We start from the raw sequence: 19285 nt of genomic DNA, 5'->3' as shown, positions 1-19285 counted from the left end.
TCTTTACCTAGATTGACCAGCTATTAACATTATCTTGTCTTGTATTCCATATCTAAGTATAATTTTTATTCTATTTGAAGGCTATAAACATCATTAGAAGCATCTCTAGGAAAAAAAGCCATTCTCTTACATAACCATAAACAGCATTAACTACAGTCAAGACACTTAAGAGTTGATGCTGTATTATATAATACACAGTCTATACTCAAATTTATCAAATGATCTTCAAAATATGCCCCTTTCAATGTCTTGGTTCTATAAACTGGTCTACTGGGAGCTATTAGAACAAACCAGCTCACCTGTACGCTAGTGCCAGAGCCCAGGCGCCTGCAGCACAGTACAGACTCTCATGGACTTTGGACTTCTGATCTCCACCACATGTTTTAGTAGGAAAGAGCCCTGTTGTCGGACTTTGATACATCAGCATTGTTGATTTGACTACAAAACAAGAAGAAAAAAAGAAGACAAAGGATGAATGCACAAGCAGTCCTTTCTCTCGGTTTCTTCGTCCCACTTCTTTTTGAAAGTTTATTGTTTCTAAACTGAGCTTTAACATAAAACTTTCAAAGATGTTAAGCGACTTCATGTCACTCTGGCCTGGTGGAAACCCACACTGCATGAAGATGTCTCTATGGTTCTGGAGAAAGCACTCAACTAATTAGAGCACTAGAAGCTTGTCATTATTATGCTGGTTAATGTTACTAAATAATACAAATCTTATCAAAATAATATCCGATACCGGGGAGAAAATACTAACCAAAAAAACCTGACTAAAATATTTTGGTCAAATTCAAACTAGAAAACTTAAGGCAAATGTACAATACATGATATCATTGACTTCCTAGGTCATAAGGCCAGTTCTTCTGCATTATGAAAACTAAATGATCAGCAATTTAGGGAGAAGAAGAAGAAGAGCACAAAACAGGCCAGAGCCCATGTTTCACAGATGACTGCTATTCACCAAGGTGTTCATTTACTCACTCAACTGTGCAGGTTAGGGATCTGTTGAAATTTCAGAAGTAAAATCCCATTTTTACATAGCAAGGACAGCAACAGGGAAATGATTGTGGACAAAGCAAGGGCTGAAATCAGTGCTTTGCTCTCGATGACAGAGTCCCAAACTAGGAAAACAGTCTACAGGACATTTTTACATTTCCTAAAAGAAACTTTATTTTTGTATAAACCAAACACTGTTTTTCCCCCAAATACACTAAAGCAATGTAATCAACATTACAATAACAATTTTTTCTTTTTTCTATCTCTTTTCATTTAAACAATGTAATAGCATATATTAGTTATATATAATGGGTTCATTATGACATTTTGATGTATACAGATACTGCATTTTGATCATATTCACCATTATCTTTTTTCAACTCGCCTCCTCCTACTTAGTGCCTCATTGGTGGTCCAATGAGTTTCATTCAAGTTGCTTACAAGAGTAAAGGTTTGCTTGCAGGAGTCTTGGCACCTTACCAGTGAATTATAACTGAAGAAAAATCTCTCCCTCCCCTATCAACCAAATAAAAATCCTCAGGCAGTGGTGGGGTTCCATAAGGCCCCCCTACTCCATGACAGGGGTACTGTGTGATTCCCCTCTGTATGCTGTGAAAACCACTGATTAATTAAAAAACTGCCTTGGCCTGTTGATAGGACAGAACTTAGGAGGGGGGGTACGACTAAGCTGAAGGCTGGGAGAAAGGTGGGGTCAGGGAGAAGCCATGTAGCCCTGCTAGAGACAGATGCTGGGAACTTTACCGGGTAAGCCACAGGCATGTGGTGATACACAGATTACTAGAAATGGGTTAAATTAAGATATAACTGTTAGCCAATAAGAAGCTAGAGCTAATGGGCCATGCAGTATTTAACATAATATAGTTTCTGTGTGATTATTTAGGTTATGGGAGGCCAGGACAAACAAACAGTCTCTTAGAACACAGGGTGTTAATAGGCTCAATCTCACACAGATTTTCTAAGTTCAAGAGCATCCATGTTGTGCTTAGAAGAAAGTTTTCCATTCTGCTCCCCAACAACTCCCCTTTTCCAGCTCTGACATTAACCCTTTTTTGTTTTTGTTGCTGTTTATTTATTTCTTAAGACAAGATCTTCTAGCAGCTAGTGTGGAATTCACAATCATCCTATCTCTACCTCCTGGATGCTGAGTTCAGGTCGAACCACCAAAGTCAGTATTGTTTTCTCAGACTAACAAATATTTCCCAGAACACTGATTATCTTTCTCATGGTAAAGAACTGGTCCCTACAGTGCAAAAGTAAATACTGGCTATTTCTTTTTAAACTACAATTAGTACTCTTTAGATTGTTATTGCTGTAAAGATAAAAAAAAAAAAGGACAATATAAGAATGCATGAGAGAATCTTGATGGAAAATAAGCTGAAATAAAGCTGATATGAGGTTGAAACAGAAAAAAAAAACATGTTTGAGGAGGTGAATAAAATTTTATACTTCTTATCATAAGAGAACAATAAATAACACAAGAAGCAAGGCTGTAAAAAAGGGCATTCTAATTCATAGTGTGATGAACAAAGGATCCCATTCATATATATCTCAAAGCTGCTTACTCACATTGAAAAACGCCACATTGACCTTGGACAAACAAAACTTAAAATCAAACAAACCAACAGCCAAAATCCCCAGATGGCTGATACTGTTAATGGGAACAATTACCTGAGACTGACTCTTTAAGTTCAGTTGGTTCGTTAGAAACTAACTACATATATCTAAATGGTCAAGGTAATACCCACATGAAACAAAAGGAAAACATACTCAAGTTCTAAAATCTATTAAGGTTGACGTGGTGGTGCACACCTTTAATCCCAGCACTGAAGAGGCGGAGACAGGCAGATCTGTCAGTTTAAGGTCAGCCTAGTCTACATAGAGAGTTCCAGGACAGCCAGAACTACACAAAGAGACGCTGTCTCAAAATACCAAAATAAAAAAAATAGAATCTATTAATACTTAGGAAGGTTAAAGTGATACAAAAGATATTGGTAACAAAATTATTCTTGGGCCAGATATTAGCTGTGGATTCCCTTTATGTCCTGTGGACATACAACTGGAATATATAGTACTTAAACAGTAAAATTCCCAATTTCCAAATTACAGAATAATTTCTCAACATAATATATGAAATATAACTATGGACCAGTGAACACTAGTTATAGTTAATTATGATTTCCTCAGGTGGTACTTACCAATTCTGTAATAATGATCCAATTTATCCCAAAGGGTTTCATTATCAGGTCTTGGAAGATTAATGCTTTTAAGAGGTTCATAAACAGAGCCTAAAAGAAAATTGAAAACTTATGAAATTAAGTAATTTTCACCTAGATAAACAATGAAATTTTCTAAATAAATGATGATGCAATAGCTAACAATATAATTTTCACTTCATTTCTGAACTACCTATGCACTCCTCATAAAAATTTCAGGAAGGGAAGAGCAGAGAAGATTCCTCACAAGCACAGAGAAACCCTAAATGCTGTCCTGCCTTCAAAGAAACCATTCCATCCAGCAATGTGGTCTGTACCTCAAGCCTCACAACCTGGTACCCTTGACACTCTTGGAGTGGTCAGAAGCTCAATGATTTCTTATCAGTGAGAAATAGATCTAACTTCGGGTCCTTAAGTCTAAATCACATTCTTATGTTAATACTTAGTACACAATATCTGTGGAATGACCACAGTTTACAAAGCTCCAACAATAAAGACAAATGCACACACATCCCAAAGCCACCAAGCCCATACATAGTCAGCTATGCTTCAGTAGCTCACACGCCCCAGTCATCCACTATATATTCAGCTACATTTCATATTGGGATTTTTAAACTTCCATGTTCTCTTGCATTGCTATCTTGACTACAAGCAAAACTCACTGTTTCTCAGTCACAGAAACTATTCTAAGGCATCAGCAGAGCATGTTGCTCAAAAGCTCCAGAATACACAGTAATCATGATGATTTGCCACAAAGTGAGTACAGAAAATTGAGCACTTGACTATGCATTTTCTTAGCTACTCCATGAAAGGAAGCCACCCGAGCCATCAGCCATCAGACTAAGTACCTATCTCCACGCTTGCTAAAAGCACTCAGAAATTATAACATCTCCGTCATAATAAATTCATCTCTAGATTCAGATAATATGTTTCACAGAGTTAAAAAAAAACCCAGTACAGAAATTAACTTACCACTTACCAAGGTTAGATAAACCATGCTGACATACATTAAAAGTCTATTTCTAAATAAAATTAAATAATTCATGATTATAAAATTACTATATCCAATATGTTAATTTACAACCAGACTAGGGCTGACAGATGTCTCAACAGTGCTTGCCATCAAGTTTAACAACCTGAGTTTGCTCTATAGAATATTGGGAGGAAAAACCCATTAGTTGTCCTCTGACCTCCACATGAGGCAGTATGGCATGCCTGCTACTTCCCACAAACAAGCAAGTAGAAATTTGAAATAACATGCTCTGCGTTAAGCCATTTTCTAATGAGTCCTAATAACGGTATCAACAGGAATAGCTCCGTAGTAAAGAATGGAGACCTCTGCAAACACACACTGATCCTCGCAAGAACTTTCCTCCAGCTACACAGGAAACAACAGCCTAGTTCTATCCGCTGCCATGGCTGAAAACCCGTATAAATGTAAGGAAAGCTTGTCAGCTGGGAAAGGACAATGAGGCCACTGTTAATTAGTAAGGAATTAAAATTTGGGAAACTATATATTCCTAGTGAAGTTCATCAAAGAGAGAAACAGCAAATGCAAATGACCACAGCTTTTAAGCATGAATGAGTACCCTAAAGACAGTGTTTTTTAGGGGAAAAGATTATAAGCATATAATAGTTTTCTTTTTACTTAAGTCTTTTTTACATTATATGTGAAAAGTAAAATTATCAAAATTTGAATATGTAGGGATCTGAGAAGTCCCCGCTGGTAAAGTAGTAGCCACATAAACATGAGGACCCAGCATGGGATCTTCAAGAACCCAGGTAAAAAGATGGGCGTGGCAGTGCAGGCACCTCTGCAGTCCCAGAGCTGGTGAGGCAGTGACAGGCAGGTCCTCAGAGCTCCCAGCCAGCCCATCTAGCTAAACTACTGAACTCCAACTTCAGTGAGAGAAACGGTCTCAAAAATTAAGATGAAGAGTAACAAAGAAGACATCTGATGACACCTGATGTCAACCTCTGGCCTTCACACCCACATGTACATACCTGCACACACAATGAACAGACATAAACACTTATAAACACAGAGAAAACATACAGACCCACACAAAGATGAATATGTACGTCTATGGCAATTACGTAAAGGATGCAAGTGCATGTGAGTAGAAACTGAATATGCAAAACTGAAACCAGTGGCAGGTGGCTTCAGAAACAGTCCTGACTGATCATGGCTAATACCATTGCACTTACTACTAAACAGACTAAAATTACTGTCAGATAATTTTTATTTACAAAAAAAGCACCAATGAAGGTGCTTATTACCATTTGCTTTCATGTAAAGAAAAAAAAGATAAAGAATTCTTTAGAAAATACAAATCTAGTTAAAGGTAAAACATTTAGCAAACACAGGTCCTCAGTTCAACCTGTAGGGCAGTGGAGGGGGACAAAGGGACACAGAGAAGGGAGAGAAAGAGAGGAAGATGATAGAAGGGAGTAAGAGAAGAGAGAAGAAAAGAGGGAGGAAGAGGAGGATGGAAAGAAAGACTGTTCAAAACAAAGCAGAAAAGTATAAAAGTCAAATCATCTTATTTATAAAATTTATTTATTTATAGGATTTTCATTGCATCTTCTTGAAGTCTACACGTGTTTAAGCAGTGTGATATTGCTAGTGTTATCTGGGAAGAGAGAACATCAATTTAAAAAATTAACCAGACCAGATAGGCCCATGGTAAGCATTTTTTAAATTAGCTCATTGTGCCACCCTAGGATGGTGATCCTGGGTGCTATAAAGAAAGCAGACTGAGTAAGCCCTTAGGAGCAAGACAGTAATCAGGATTCTTCCATGGTTTCTGCTTCAGTTCCTGCCTCCAGGTACCTGCACTGCCCAAGTTCCTGTCCTGACTTTCATCACTGATGGATTGGCACCTCAAAGTATAAGGAAAAATAAACCTTTACTTCCCCATATTGCTTCTAGCCTTGGTGTTTTATCACAGAAATAGATACCCTAACTAAGAAAGATACTGTTACTAGCAGGGGGGAATTGTTTTAAGAGACCTGACCAAGAGTTTTTGGAGGATTATGGTAGCAGCTGAACTTTGGGCTGGAAAAGCTATTGAGTACGAAGACTCAGTGGGCTGCTCAGAAGCGGAAGCTTGGAAGATGAGAATGTTAAAAGATACACAGGCAATGAAGGCCTGACATGTGACATTCCAAATAGAAGTTTGAGAGCTCTTTAAAGACTACTGGGGCCATTTATGAGATACACTGAATTATGGCTCTATAGTTTCAGTCAGCTGGGAATGAAGAGTCAGTGTGTTAACAAGAAGCCAGCGACCTTTGCTTTGTGGGGACAACTCATGCTGGTCAGCAGGGGCTGAAGAATCAGCTGTGGTGAGAAGAGACCAGTATTACTGGTGGGAAATCTGGGACCATATCCTCAGCGTCAGCACACAGAAATATGGGCCCCCTCCACTTCATCTCATGCTGGCAGCAGAACTTGGTAGTGGAAGAGTCACCCAGGTGGTGCTAGTTCTGAAGGCCTCAAGAGGCTATAGAGAACAGCTAAGGCTTGGCATTGTGTGGTATGCAGTCCCTGAAGATGGGCCGGGAGAGGCCAGTGGTGAAGGTACAGTCTCGGCTACAGTAAAAGGCCCAGTATTGAGAGGGTTATAGAGAGAAGTTGAAGCTTGACACCACCTGGCAGGGTGAAAATCGCTGCAGAGAGCCCAGAAGTGACTATTGGTGAAAATACGGCCTCATTGCAGCAGGAGAATGCAGCAGTTTGGAGATTCCAGTAGCACAGCCAAGCAAAGCAGCGCTGTGGAACACAACAGACTTGAGACTACAAGACAAGTTGTGGTGTGTTGTGAATGGCAAAGCCAGGAGGACGACTGCCCTTCGGAGGCCAAAGGGGCATGAATGAATCCCAGACAGAGGATACTAAATTATTTACACTGCTCGAGTTTAGTTTTGCTTTGTTTTATAAATGTGCCTTGATTCTTCCTTCTGGAAGTAAGCAAATATGCAAGTGATTTTTGATTTTACAGGAACCCACAGTTAAGAAACTAAATTTTTGGAGACTGAAGGCACCCTAGCCAACTCGAGCAGGTGGTTCTAGCAGGCCCTTCTCCCTCATTCCCTCTGCTTTGAAAAACAAAACAAAACAAAAACAAAAAACATTACATTCCCAAAGCTAGCCACCAAGGTCTAGCCCCTTATTTGACTACTTTTCCTCCTGAGGCTGACTACCAAGGTCCAGCAATCACAAGCCCCTTTTGGCTCACCTAATTAGCATGCACCATTAAAATGAAACACTTCACCCTAACACGGGATTTCCCATCTTTATTTTACAAACTGCCATTTGCCTATGTGCTACATCGGTCTCCTCTTTATCCAGAGGCAGTCCTTTGTCCCTGTGGGACAAACATCCCTTCATCCTTTCCCTTGTCCCATTCCCCCTCTCCCTCATCCAGTATCACCACAGCATCCGAGCCCATTCCAACACAGACCTCCCCTTCTCCTCCTAAGAATGACACCTGCAAGGTCACTTGCTGCTGTTTTCTGCCTGAGTCAGAAAGTAGTTCACTATAACTATTTTTCCAAGCTTAATAAAGGATCTCTCTGTGAAAATGGGTGTTTGGGTGTGGTTTGTGCCTATCTGAGATCCCGGAGGAAGCCCCCACTATGGGATAGCCTTCAGAGACTGGAGTTTTACAGAGATTTGGGGGTTTAGAGAGACTGAATATTTTAGAGAGGCCCGAACTTTTGAGTATTATAAAAAGACTGGACTTTTAAGGTGTTTGAATTTTAAAGACTGTGGGACTCTTAAAAACTTAGGATGTTCTACTTTGTCATATTAACATGTTATCTTGAGGACAAATGAGAAAAACATTCTAGTTGAACAGTAATGCATTTGAGTGGTCAAGTTGATGAGGGGTCAGTTGTGCTGGTTAGATTTATGACAGCTGGCCCAAGCTGGAGTCATTTAGGAAGAGAAAACCTCAATTGAGAAAATGCCTTCAGGAGATTGGCCTGCAGTCCAGCCTCTGGTGGATTTCTTTAATTGTGATTTATGTGGGAGGACCCAGCCCGCTGTGAGTGATGCCATGTCTGAGCTGGTAGTCTGGGGTAAGCAAGCAACAAGGAGCAAGCCACTAGGCAGCATTCCTCTGTTCTTGGGGAAGGACACAGAGCTTTTGTTCTCTTCGTCCTTTCATTAGGGCCTCTGGGAAGGTCTTGGGGCTGCCTGGCTCCCAAAAGATCAGAAACAATGCAGGCTGTTGGTTGAAACCTCTGCAAGGAAAGGGCAGGCCTCAAAGTTTTGGTTCCTGGGAACTTGGCTGTGGTTATCAGTCCTAAGACAACTGTGTCTACGGTATCTTGCATTCATTCTATTGCCAACATTGACTTAGCTCTCTACTGACCTTGGCACATCCCCCCTCCCAAAAAACACCATACTTTTTTGCTGTTATTTTTACTGAGCTATACATTCCTCTCCACTCCCTTTTCTTCCTTCCACTCTCATTCTACCCTCTCCCATGACCCCCTTGCTACCTTCCTAGGTAGATGCATTTATGTCTTTCTCAGGGCCCTCTTTGTTGTCTAGGTACTCTGGGGTTGTGAACTGTAGGCTGGTTTCTTATGTGTAAAAGTAACTTATGAGTGAGCATATAACATATTTGTCTCTCTGGGTCTGAGTTACCTAATATAACATGTTTTCTAGATCCATCCATTTGCCCACAAATTCAAGATGTCATTATTTTTTATCACTGTGTATTACTGCACTGTGTAAATGGACCACATTATCTTTAACCATTCTTCGGTCGAGGGGCATCTAGGTTGTTTCCAGGCTCTGGCTATTACAAATGATGCTTTTATGAACACAGCTGAACACATGTCCTTGTGATATGATTGAGCATCCTTTGGGTATATACCCAATAGTGCCATTGCTGGGTCTTGAGGTAGGTTGTTTCCTAATTTTCTGAGAAATTGCCATACCGATTTCCAAAGTGGCCTATGCCTTACTTCTTAATAAACTTGCTTGACACAGCCATCAGGTATGGAAAACCTCCTGGCACCAGCTTTTCTATCTTCTTTATTTTCCCATCCCCAGTTATTCCCCTCAGGAACTTGTCACAGAACTTACTGGTCCAAGGTACTAGCCTATCTTCCTTTCTTGAGGACAACTGAGAATTGAGAGAAATGAGCCCTGGCATGCTGACCTTACATTATAGGATGGAAAATATCTAAAGAAACAGTCTGGCAGAAAAACCGAAAGGAAGCCTTAAAGAACACTCAAGACTTAAGTTTCCTCCAAAGATAGACACGACTTTATATATTGTTAATGCAGTTGTGCTCTGTGTGTTCATAACTGTTTTCATGTGGCTGTCTGTATGCCATTCTATGCTAAGACAGAATGAAATAAAACTGAACCTGCCCTAAAATTGCCCCAAATAACTAATAAAATCTTTGGATGCTCTGATTTTTTTGTTAGTAATTTTAATTTTGTGTTCTTATTTTTATTTTTAAATGCTTCTTACTTCTTGGCATGCCTAATTTAACAATGTGTGTGCATACACATGTGAATGCATCTACTGGGATATATATGAACAGGCCTAGTAAATACAGACTCATAATTGTAAATACTATTATTTCCTTAAAACCTACTGAGGTGGTGTTTGGAGCTCTATTAACTGTTTCATACCTTTAAAATGCTACTTGTTTCTATGGGATAACATTCAAAGGAGTCATTAAAACATTGTTAAACTATGAAATTTTACACTGAATACATGAATTTTGGTTCTGAAAGAAATAACTCTAAATCTCCTTTTAAAATCAAAGGTAACAGGAAAATTATATAAACTGCTCTCTGTTAAACAAACTATTTCTAAGTTAACCAGGAGAGATGGCTGGGTGTCATCCAAGTGTGACAACTCGAGTCTGAAGCTTCAGAACCCAGCGCCATCTGTAGTCCGAGCACTCCGGCAGAGAGATGTGAGGCAGAACCAGGAGAACTCCTCCCAGCTCACGGGCCAGTTAGGTTAACATATGCAGCTTTGAACATCAAGAGACCCCACTTCAAAGGAGAAGGCCGGGAGCGGTGCCCGAGGGTGTCCTCTGACCACCCTCACCGCTTCGCACACACTCTTGTGTTGCATGCATGGATGTACACAAACACACCCACACACATACATGGTAAATATCTCTAAGAAACATACATTAAAATCCTCTTATTAGACTAATTATTATGGATTTCTTCAGAATTTTTATTAATATATAAATGCTACATATGATTTTTTAAATAAAGCTATGATGCATGTTAAATGATAAATATGTCTGTGAAAAATTAAATTGTTAAATTTTGTGTTCACAATAAAAATTTGAGGAAATACAATTCTGATAAATAGGAGTATTCTATGTTTTTACTCTAGATGTAACAAAAATAGCTATGTTATTAAGTTTCAAAATACTAATAGCTAATGTCTTACTTTCGCATTTATACTCAAAGAATAAAATGTTGGAAATGAGAAAAATCTGAAAACTGTAATGATATATAATAAGATATTCTACGTGCAGCTTGAACTTAACTGTAGCAAAATTAGATTAATAACTAAGTGTTCAATGTCTCCAATTGTATGTACACATGCCGGTCACTGAATACCTTCCAAAGGCCTAGAAAGACACAACCGATGGTTAAAAGACCACCACTAAAGAGACTAGTGTGCTTTTATTGCCTAAAGTTTGGATTATGTAAGTACCATATAAGAATGTATTTATTTACCACGTGTATAATTTTTTAAATGGGAAAAGGAACTTAGAATGCCTAATCAAAACACATCATACAGAGTTCATATACACCATTCGGTCTCAAAGTCTTGGCAAAGCTATGAGGATGATATTAAACAGAGAAACAAGGAATGTATCAAATGGTGTAAAGTTGAACACAGGGCTCTCTGAGGACAAACAAGATTACGTACTCTTGTCCTTATGACACAGTCTCATGAAACAGTTTACTGAGAAGTCTGATCCTTAATCTTTGCTTCCATTTTCTGCTTTAAACAACAGCCTGCCCCGACCTGTGTATGTGTATGCCCTTAGCTATAAGTGGAGATCTTCTGAACCTCCACGTTGGTATGTGTCACCATAGAAGAGCTCAGGCTGGGTAAGAAACATCTGGAAGGAAATACAAACTAGCAAATGAGCAACATGATTGTGTAAGAAGGAAGTCAAATTTGCTTCTTCACCTAATCCAAAGATGTGGAGCAGCCATGTGCCATTCACATTTCCTCTTTAATAAAAAGATATTAAGTTCTTCCAGTGCCCTTTAGAGAAGGAGCAGGGCCCATAAAATCCACTTAAGGGCACTATATACGGCTGGCATTTCATGTGTGACTTTAGAATACCAATCATTCAAATGGTGATTCCATTTTTTCTTTGTATTTATAGTCTAGTACTGGAGTACCTGGCCAAAAAGACTTGTGATATCATGTAATTTCTGCAAGGTCAGAACTGATTCAAACGAGTTTGATATTTATAATATTTTAAACTATTTTTTTACATTTTTTAATATATAAGTGAGCTTGGCACATTTACATATGTGCAATTCTTGAGCACACCTGGCGAAATGGGTGTTGGATCCCCTGGTACTAGAGTTACAGGGGTCTGTGAGTCACCATGTGGGTGCGGGGTTACACAGGTCACAATTATAACACATTAAATGTGCTCCTGTTCACTTATCTTCACTGCAGCAATCCTAGTGCCAATACAGTATTTAATAAATACTTAGTAAGCAAATGAAGCCATCGCCCTCTGATGTCTTCCCGTTCCCAAGGGCTTAGAATCAGATGCAGTAAAGGAAGTCAGGCAGATGGACTTAAGCGTGACTCACATAGCCACATAGCCTGTGACCAGAGGAACTCAACGTGCTCAGTTATGGTCTATATATGCTTTCCTGTTCTTATAAAGACACGAGTGACTGAAACCATGAGTGAATGATTAAAAATTACCTGAGCAATCACCAGATTATGCATCTAACCTTTTACGTGGATCATTCTATAAGGGATAACACTAAACCTAAACATAGATAATTTCTCAAGGAAAATCCAGAATAAATATTTCACACTTAAAATTTAAATTTAGATTCCAAATATCTAAGATTAAAATCATGATCTTATTCCAGCATCAACTGAAACATATACAAGGGAAAACCATACCACAGCATTCTGTCTTCAAACATAAGATTTATCATATCTCTTGTTATCATATTAGTTTTAGCAATATTACACAGCATATTTAATACAAAAATCACTACCGATAATTAAACAATTTCCTGGTATTACTTTACCTTATACAACAGGAATGACTAGAAGTCTTGAATGTTAAATAAAATTACAATAAGCAATGAACTATTAAGAGCTTCATTTGCAACATTATTACTGACCATAAATAAAAATACTCATGATCAAAATAAGACTAGAAATACTTCTGAATGAGAGTAGAGTTTGCATGTGTATTGTAAAGGTTTTACTGTAACAAATCATAAATGTAGTATATTTTTAAGAAATATGCATTAAGCGGAGGAACAGTTTATTTGGGTTCAAGGTTTCAGTCCACATTCACTTGAGCTTGTTACATCTGGCCTGCAGTGACACACTATAACACAGTAGAACACATGACAGAGGAGGCCTGTCCCTATCACAGTGGTGAGGATGCAAAGAGAAAGACAACAGCATTCCAATGTCACTTCCAAGGGCACATTCATTCAACTTCTTCCTGCTTACAAACCAGGCATGGTGGAGGCAGAGGCAGGCAGATCTCTGTGAGTTCGAGACCAGCCTGGTCTACATAGAGCTGCAGGACAGCCAGGGCTATATAATGAGACCCTGTACCAAACACAGTAACTTCTTCCTGGTAGGCCCCATCTCCCAAAGATTCTACAGCCTCCCAATAGCACCAGAGTCTAGTAAGCAAGCATTTAATGGGCATTGTTTCCATGATTTCTTTTTCATTGTTTGGCATTTGTTTATATTTGTTTACTGATTTTTGTGTATTAATCTTGTATCCTGCTACTTTGCTGAAACTATTTATCAGTTGTAGGAGTTCCCAGCTGGAATTCTTAAAGTTCTTTATGATTATAATCATATAATCTCAAATAAAGATACTTTGACTTCTCCCTTTCCAGTTTGTGTCTCCTGAATCTCCTTTAGTTGCCTTATTGTTCTCGCTAAGACTTCAAGTACTATACTGAATAGGTACAGAGTAGACATTTTTCTCTCATTTCTGATTTTAGTAGAAATGCATGGAGTTTTTCTTCATTTAATTTGATGTAGGCTATGGGATTGTGGCAATTTGCCTTTAATATGTTGAGGAAATTTACTTGAATGGTAGTCTTTCCAGGACTTTTAGCATAAGAAGAAATTTGATTTTTGTCAAAGGTCTTTTTCACATCTAACGAGATAATCGTGTGGATTTTGTCTTTCAGTCTGTTTATGTGATGGATTATATTTATTAGTTTACCTGTGTTGAACCATCCCTGGGACAAAGTCTATTTGATCATACTGGATGAACTTTCTGATGTATTCTTGGATTTTGTATGCAAGTATTTTATTGAGAATTTTTGTATCTATGTTCATAATAGATATTGGTCTGTAATTCTCTGTCTTTGTTGGGTCTCTGTGTAATTTAGGTGCTAGAGTAATTGGGTGGCTTATAAAAATAGGAAATATTCCTTTAGTTTTTATTTTATGGAATAATTTGAGGGGTTGGCGTTATTTATCTGTGATACTCTAGTAGAAGTCAAGGCTGAATCAATCTGACCTTAAACATTTTTGGTTCACAGACTTTTCATTAATTGTTTTCAAGGTTCTCTGGGATTGAGATTTGTGGGATGGTTTTCTTTGCTTTATGTTTAAAAAACACTTATGAATGAGTACATGTGATAATTATCTTTCTGTATCTGGGTTACCTCACCCAAAATGATGTTTTCTAGATCCATTTGCCTGCAAAATTCAAGATGTCGTTATTTTTTTCTGCTGTGTAGTACTCAATTGTATAAATGTACCACATTTTCCTTATCCATTCTTCGGTCGAAGGGCATTTAGGTTGTTTCCAGGTTCTGGCTATGACAAACAAAGCTGCTATGAACACAGTTGAACACATGTCTTTGTGGCACGATTGAGCCTCCTTTGGATATATACACAAAAGTGGTATTACTGGGTCTTGAGGAAGGTTGTTTCCTAATTTTCTGAGAAATCACCACACTGACATCCAAAGAGGCTATACCAGCTTGCATTCCCACTAACAATGCAGGAGTATTCACTTTACCCCACAACCTCTCCAGCATAAGTTGTCATCAGTGTTTTTGATCTTGGCCTTCTTACAGGTGTAAGATGGAATCTCAGAGTTATTTTGATTTGCATTTCTCTGATGACTAAGGATGTTGAACATTTCCTTAAGTGTCTTTTAGCCATTTTAGATTCCTCTGTTGAGAGTTCTCTGTTTAGGTCTGTACTCCTTTTTTTTTTTGTTTTGTTTTACTGGATTATTTGTTCTTTAGATGACCAATTTCTTGAGTTCTTTGTATATTTTGGAAATCAGACCTCTATCTGATGTGGGTTAGTGGAGATCTTTTCCCATTCTGTAGGCTGTTGTTTTGTTTTGTTGACCATGTCCTTTGACTTACAGAAGCTTTTCAGTTTTATGAGGTCCCATTTATTAATTGGTTCTCTCATTGTCTGTGCTACTGGGGTTATATTTAGGAAGTGGTCTCCAGTGCCAATGTATTCAAGTGTACTTCCCACTTTCTCTTCTATAAGGTTCAGTGTGGCTGGCTTTATGTTGAGGTCTTTGATGCATTTGGACTTGAGTTTTGTGCATGGTGATAGATATCGGTCTATTTTCATTCTTCTACATGTTAATATCCAGTTATGCCAGCACCATATGTTAAATATGCTTTCTTTTTTAAGAACCCCTACCTCCAACTTTTTAAAAAATACATTGCTCAAAGAATATATTTTAAAAGTAATCTTTAACGATTAAAAGGTTACCAAGGTGTTGCCAAAACTGATGGATGAGAGAGCAGTGTCAAAATTCATCATTCTGGGCAGAGAGAGGCACCAATGGCTTTGCAATCTGAGAAGAGTATCACAGCTGAAAGGTCAGAAGCCATCTGGCCCTAAGTACACACAGATGGCTTCCAGAATCTGAGATCACTGCTAACTCTTAAAGGTCGTAAGGCATTCTGGCCCTGAGCAAGCACAGTGAGCTCTCAGAAGGACTTACTGTAGCAGTTTTCGTCTCTGAGGTGTTTCTGACTTCTTGGATCTGGACTCCACCAGCAGGACAGTAAAGCTGGACTCCAGGGTGAACGACCCCCTTTCCTTCCCATGTCCCCTTAATTTTCCATCTTAGTCTCATTACTATTGGTATCATAAGGAAGTAACTAACATTACTTGAGAACAAGTAAAATACTTTATCGGGAGCTTTGTAATTTTATTTTAATTAATCCTCTTATAATCCTAATAAGTAGATACTATTATTTCCATTTAAAGACTGAAAGTGAAGGTTCTGTGAACTGGAGCAGCTGCAAGTTAATCATAGGAACACAGCTTATTTCTGTTTCCAGTAAAGAAAGAAAAGGAAAAGGGAGCTGAGCAGAGTCACCAGTTCAGGCTTCTGAAAGAGTCTTAATTGTAAAGCAATAGATTCACAATGGAAGAAACTTTCTTCCCTGTCACAGATGGCTATCCTGCCAAGGGCCAGCTTTCATAAACTTCTCCATCGTATGAAACTCTCATGTACACACCTGCTTACATCCCTAGGCATCCTGGCTCTCCACCATCAGACCCTTCCTTCCCCTTCACGCCAATACCAATCAGTCAGCTGTGTTGGATTGGGAGGCTGAGCTCTCATTACTGGGGAGAGTCACCACCTAAATCAGAATAAAAACTAAGTACACATCCCAGCTTGCTTCCTGGCTTTGGATCAAAGGGCACCTCTTTTACAACAACAACAAAGGGGGGCTTGCTGTGTACCTGTGTTTCTTTCAACACCAGGAATTTTCCTTCTCAACAACAGCAATATATAGCCTGTTTCCAAAGCAACACACTCTTACAACAATTATCACCCAAACACTAATGCATGTTCTAAAACCGTTCTGGTATTTACTTTTGTACTTTGTCAACTTCAGCTATGAAAGCAAAGATAAGTTATTTGGTGGTTATTTTATATGATGGCCCTCCCCTTTACTTAGATTTTAGTTCATCTTATTTCTATTTCAGAAAAATGAAGACAACTGCAATGCACAAAAATAAAAGACCTGCCTTTCAGAATTAAATAGAAGAGTACTGAAACTCAGATTTGAAGAAGTCTATCATGAAAACACTGTTCTTCTCTAGTATATTATTGAGCATTGGGTTAAGGCTTTTCCAAACCAGATTTCATGTAATAGCATATTTGGAGATGGGGTAAGATGAAGCTATCTAAATCACAAGATTTAGGGTGCTAATTTTTCCCACTTCACTTAAGAGTATTATTTCATTTCTTCACTAACAGATTCTTTATATTTAAATGTCATGTTCAAACTCCTTGTTAATTGACGGGGAGTCTGCCCAGGGATAGACAAGGCCTATCATGTAGATCTGACCTCTTTAGGCTACTAGTGACTTAAATTTTGATAACAATGTTAGTAACTAACTTAAGAGATCTCTTCCACTTCCCCTTTTAGGGAAACAGAACCCAATACAGATGACTGACTGATGCTTTAAGCAGAGACAGACGCCATGAGAGTCACACAGGCTGGCCTAGGCGTGCCGTCACTGTGTTCGCTTTTCTATTCTGCAGAGGGTATTTGTGCTTATGATACATATGTTCAGGTTAGTGGGCAGCTGAGTTTTCATGCATGAACACACATATGTGCCAGCACGTGTGTAGGAGGCCAGAGATGGACATCAGGGGTATCTTACTCAATTGCTCTCTGTCTTAATTTTTTCAGACAGGGTTTCTCACTGAATATGGACTTCATAGATTCAGCTAGGATGGCTAGCTAGTGAGCTCCAAGTTTCCAGCTGTCTCCTTTTGATCAGCACTGGGATTATAGGGGAACACCACTGACCTCAACATCTATGTGGGTACTGGGGATCCAGACTTGGCTCCTTAAGTTTGTAAAGCACACACTTTACCAACTGACTTAGCCTCTAGCCCCACACATTTCTTTTGTAAACCTGACTTTTGGACTTTTCTGAGCGTTAATCAGTAGCGGGGAAAATACACTTTTACTTAGAATACATTTTCCCACTCAAAAACTAAAAAAAATAAATTCAACAAACAGAGAAAGTTATATAATTAGGCAACACAGCAAGAAGGCTCATTTTGTAGAAAAATCACATTAACTTTCAGTATGCTTCATTAACTCATTTAACTTTCATTTCTATCCAACCTGAGACTCCCTTGCATCACACCCTGTGCATACACCCTACTGCTCACACGCTATTGATACAAAAGTGTGATGGATCTGTGCCCTAACCCTGAAGGATTTCACAGCCTAGTAAAGAAAACGCGTTAGTCGTTATCTAATAGAAACGCAGTGGCAACAAAAATAAAAGAACCATGTAAAAATCATCATGGAAACAAGTAGAAATTGAAAACCAGGATAAAGAGGTGTTACCAAGAAACACAGAGGACAAGAAATTATGGAGCAGAATAAAAAGATATGGTGTGCACCAAACTTACAGTGGAAGGCTCCTTAACATACAAGAAACCTCATGATAAAGGAGCAGAAGTCAGAAGAGAAAATAAGGACAAGGAACTGGGAAAGCATCCCAAAAAGTAAGGCCTGAAGACGCTGAGCAGCAGGCTACACCTTTCCATGTTGTCCTTGAGCTAACAGAGAGGCAGGGGTTCAAATGAGAGGCTTGATGGCATCAAAAGGCAAGAAACATTGAGTCCTTGGAGTAAAGGTCCATTTCTAGTCAACAATCTTGAATTAGGACAGTGACATCAGATATGCAAAGGACAGGAAAAAGTATGTTTTTTAAAAAAAGGTATTTAAAAATAAGAAAACAAGGAACTCATATATTAGATCTGGATGGCAGAGGTAATGTCTTTTTTAATATATTACAGTAAAATAAGAACAGTATAGACCACTTATAAAATTCTTAACCTTAAGTTTTTCACTCCTTCACTTAAACTCTGCTATGATTTTTCTAACTTTGCAGTTGTTCAGCGAAAAACTATTATCAATGCTAAAAGTCTACTGAAAATTAGAATAAGTAGATAATTAATCAGGTCTCACTGTATATTTTCAAGAAAATAAAATTATGTAAACAAAGAATATTACCTGGATAGATACGAAAAAAGGATTAAAAACTCCCATAAAGAGCCCATAAAGCAAACTAGGAAAATAAGTTCAAACTTTAAATATCTCTATATTAATAATGTTTAACATGAAAAAATTTTTGCTATCAATGAACCACTTAAAAACAATTTATTACAAATATAAGATAAAAGCCTTAACATTTAAAAATTAACATAACTTCAACAAGCCATACTCAAAAGGGCCAGATTTGAATGTAAAAACTCCTGCAAAAGCAATAACAACTGATGAATTCTATACTAGTGCATGTGTCAACGTGACACAAGCTAATCATCAGAAACGGAGGAGCCTCTGTTGAGGAAAGGCCTCCATGAGATCCAGCTGGAAGGCATTCTCTCAATTAGTGATCAATGGGGGAGGGCCCAGCCCATGGTGGTAATGCCATCCCTGGGCTGGTGGTCCTGGGTTCTACAAGAAAGAAGGCTGAGCAAGCAGGCCCCCTCCACTGCTTCTACATCAGCGCCTGCCTCCAGGATCCTGGCCTGTTCGAGTTCCTGTCCTGACTTCCTTCAATACTGAACAGCAATTTGGAAGTGTAAGCCTAATAATCCCTTTCCTCCCCAGCTAGCTTTTTGGTCATGGTGTTTTATCTCAGCAACAGAAACCCTAACTACAACAATCTCTATCAACACTTACCAGACTACCAAAAATTATATTTAAGTAGGATTTAAATAAATTCAAAGATAGATGCATTTTAAAGAACTCTAAGAAAGCATGAATGTTTGCA

The 19285-nt window shown here is 38.5% G+C and overlaps 1 protein-coding gene across 8 annotated transcripts in view; it reads right to left on the bottom strand.

The window, feature by feature from the left end:
* Phkb (phosphorylase kinase regulatory subunit beta) overlaps positions 1–19285 on the bottom strand; it is a 174183-nt gene that overhangs the window by 141997 nt on the left and 12901 nt on the right. For all 8 annotated transcript variants that reach the window (XM_075976785.1, XM_075976787.1, XM_075976790.1 and 5 more), the window contains 2 exons: positions 3213–3302; positions 300–438 (listed from right to left, as the gene is read on the bottom strand). In XM_075976785.1, coding sequence (XP_075832900.1) covers positions 300–438; positions 3213–3302 — 229 coding nt within the window. The remainder of the gene's footprint in view (positions 1–299; positions 439–3212; positions 3303–19285) is intronic.

The sequence above is a fragment of the Microtus pennsylvanicus genome, chromosome 6, assembly GCF_037038515.1.
Source record: "Microtus pennsylvanicus isolate mMicPen1 chromosome 6, mMicPen1.hap1, whole genome shotgun sequence".
Lineage (NCBI taxonomy): Eukaryota > Metazoa > Chordata > Mammalia > Rodentia > Cricetidae > Microtus > Microtus pennsylvanicus.
Note: the sequence above shows the minus strand (reverse complement) of the source record. Positions and strands in the feature narration are given on the sequence as shown.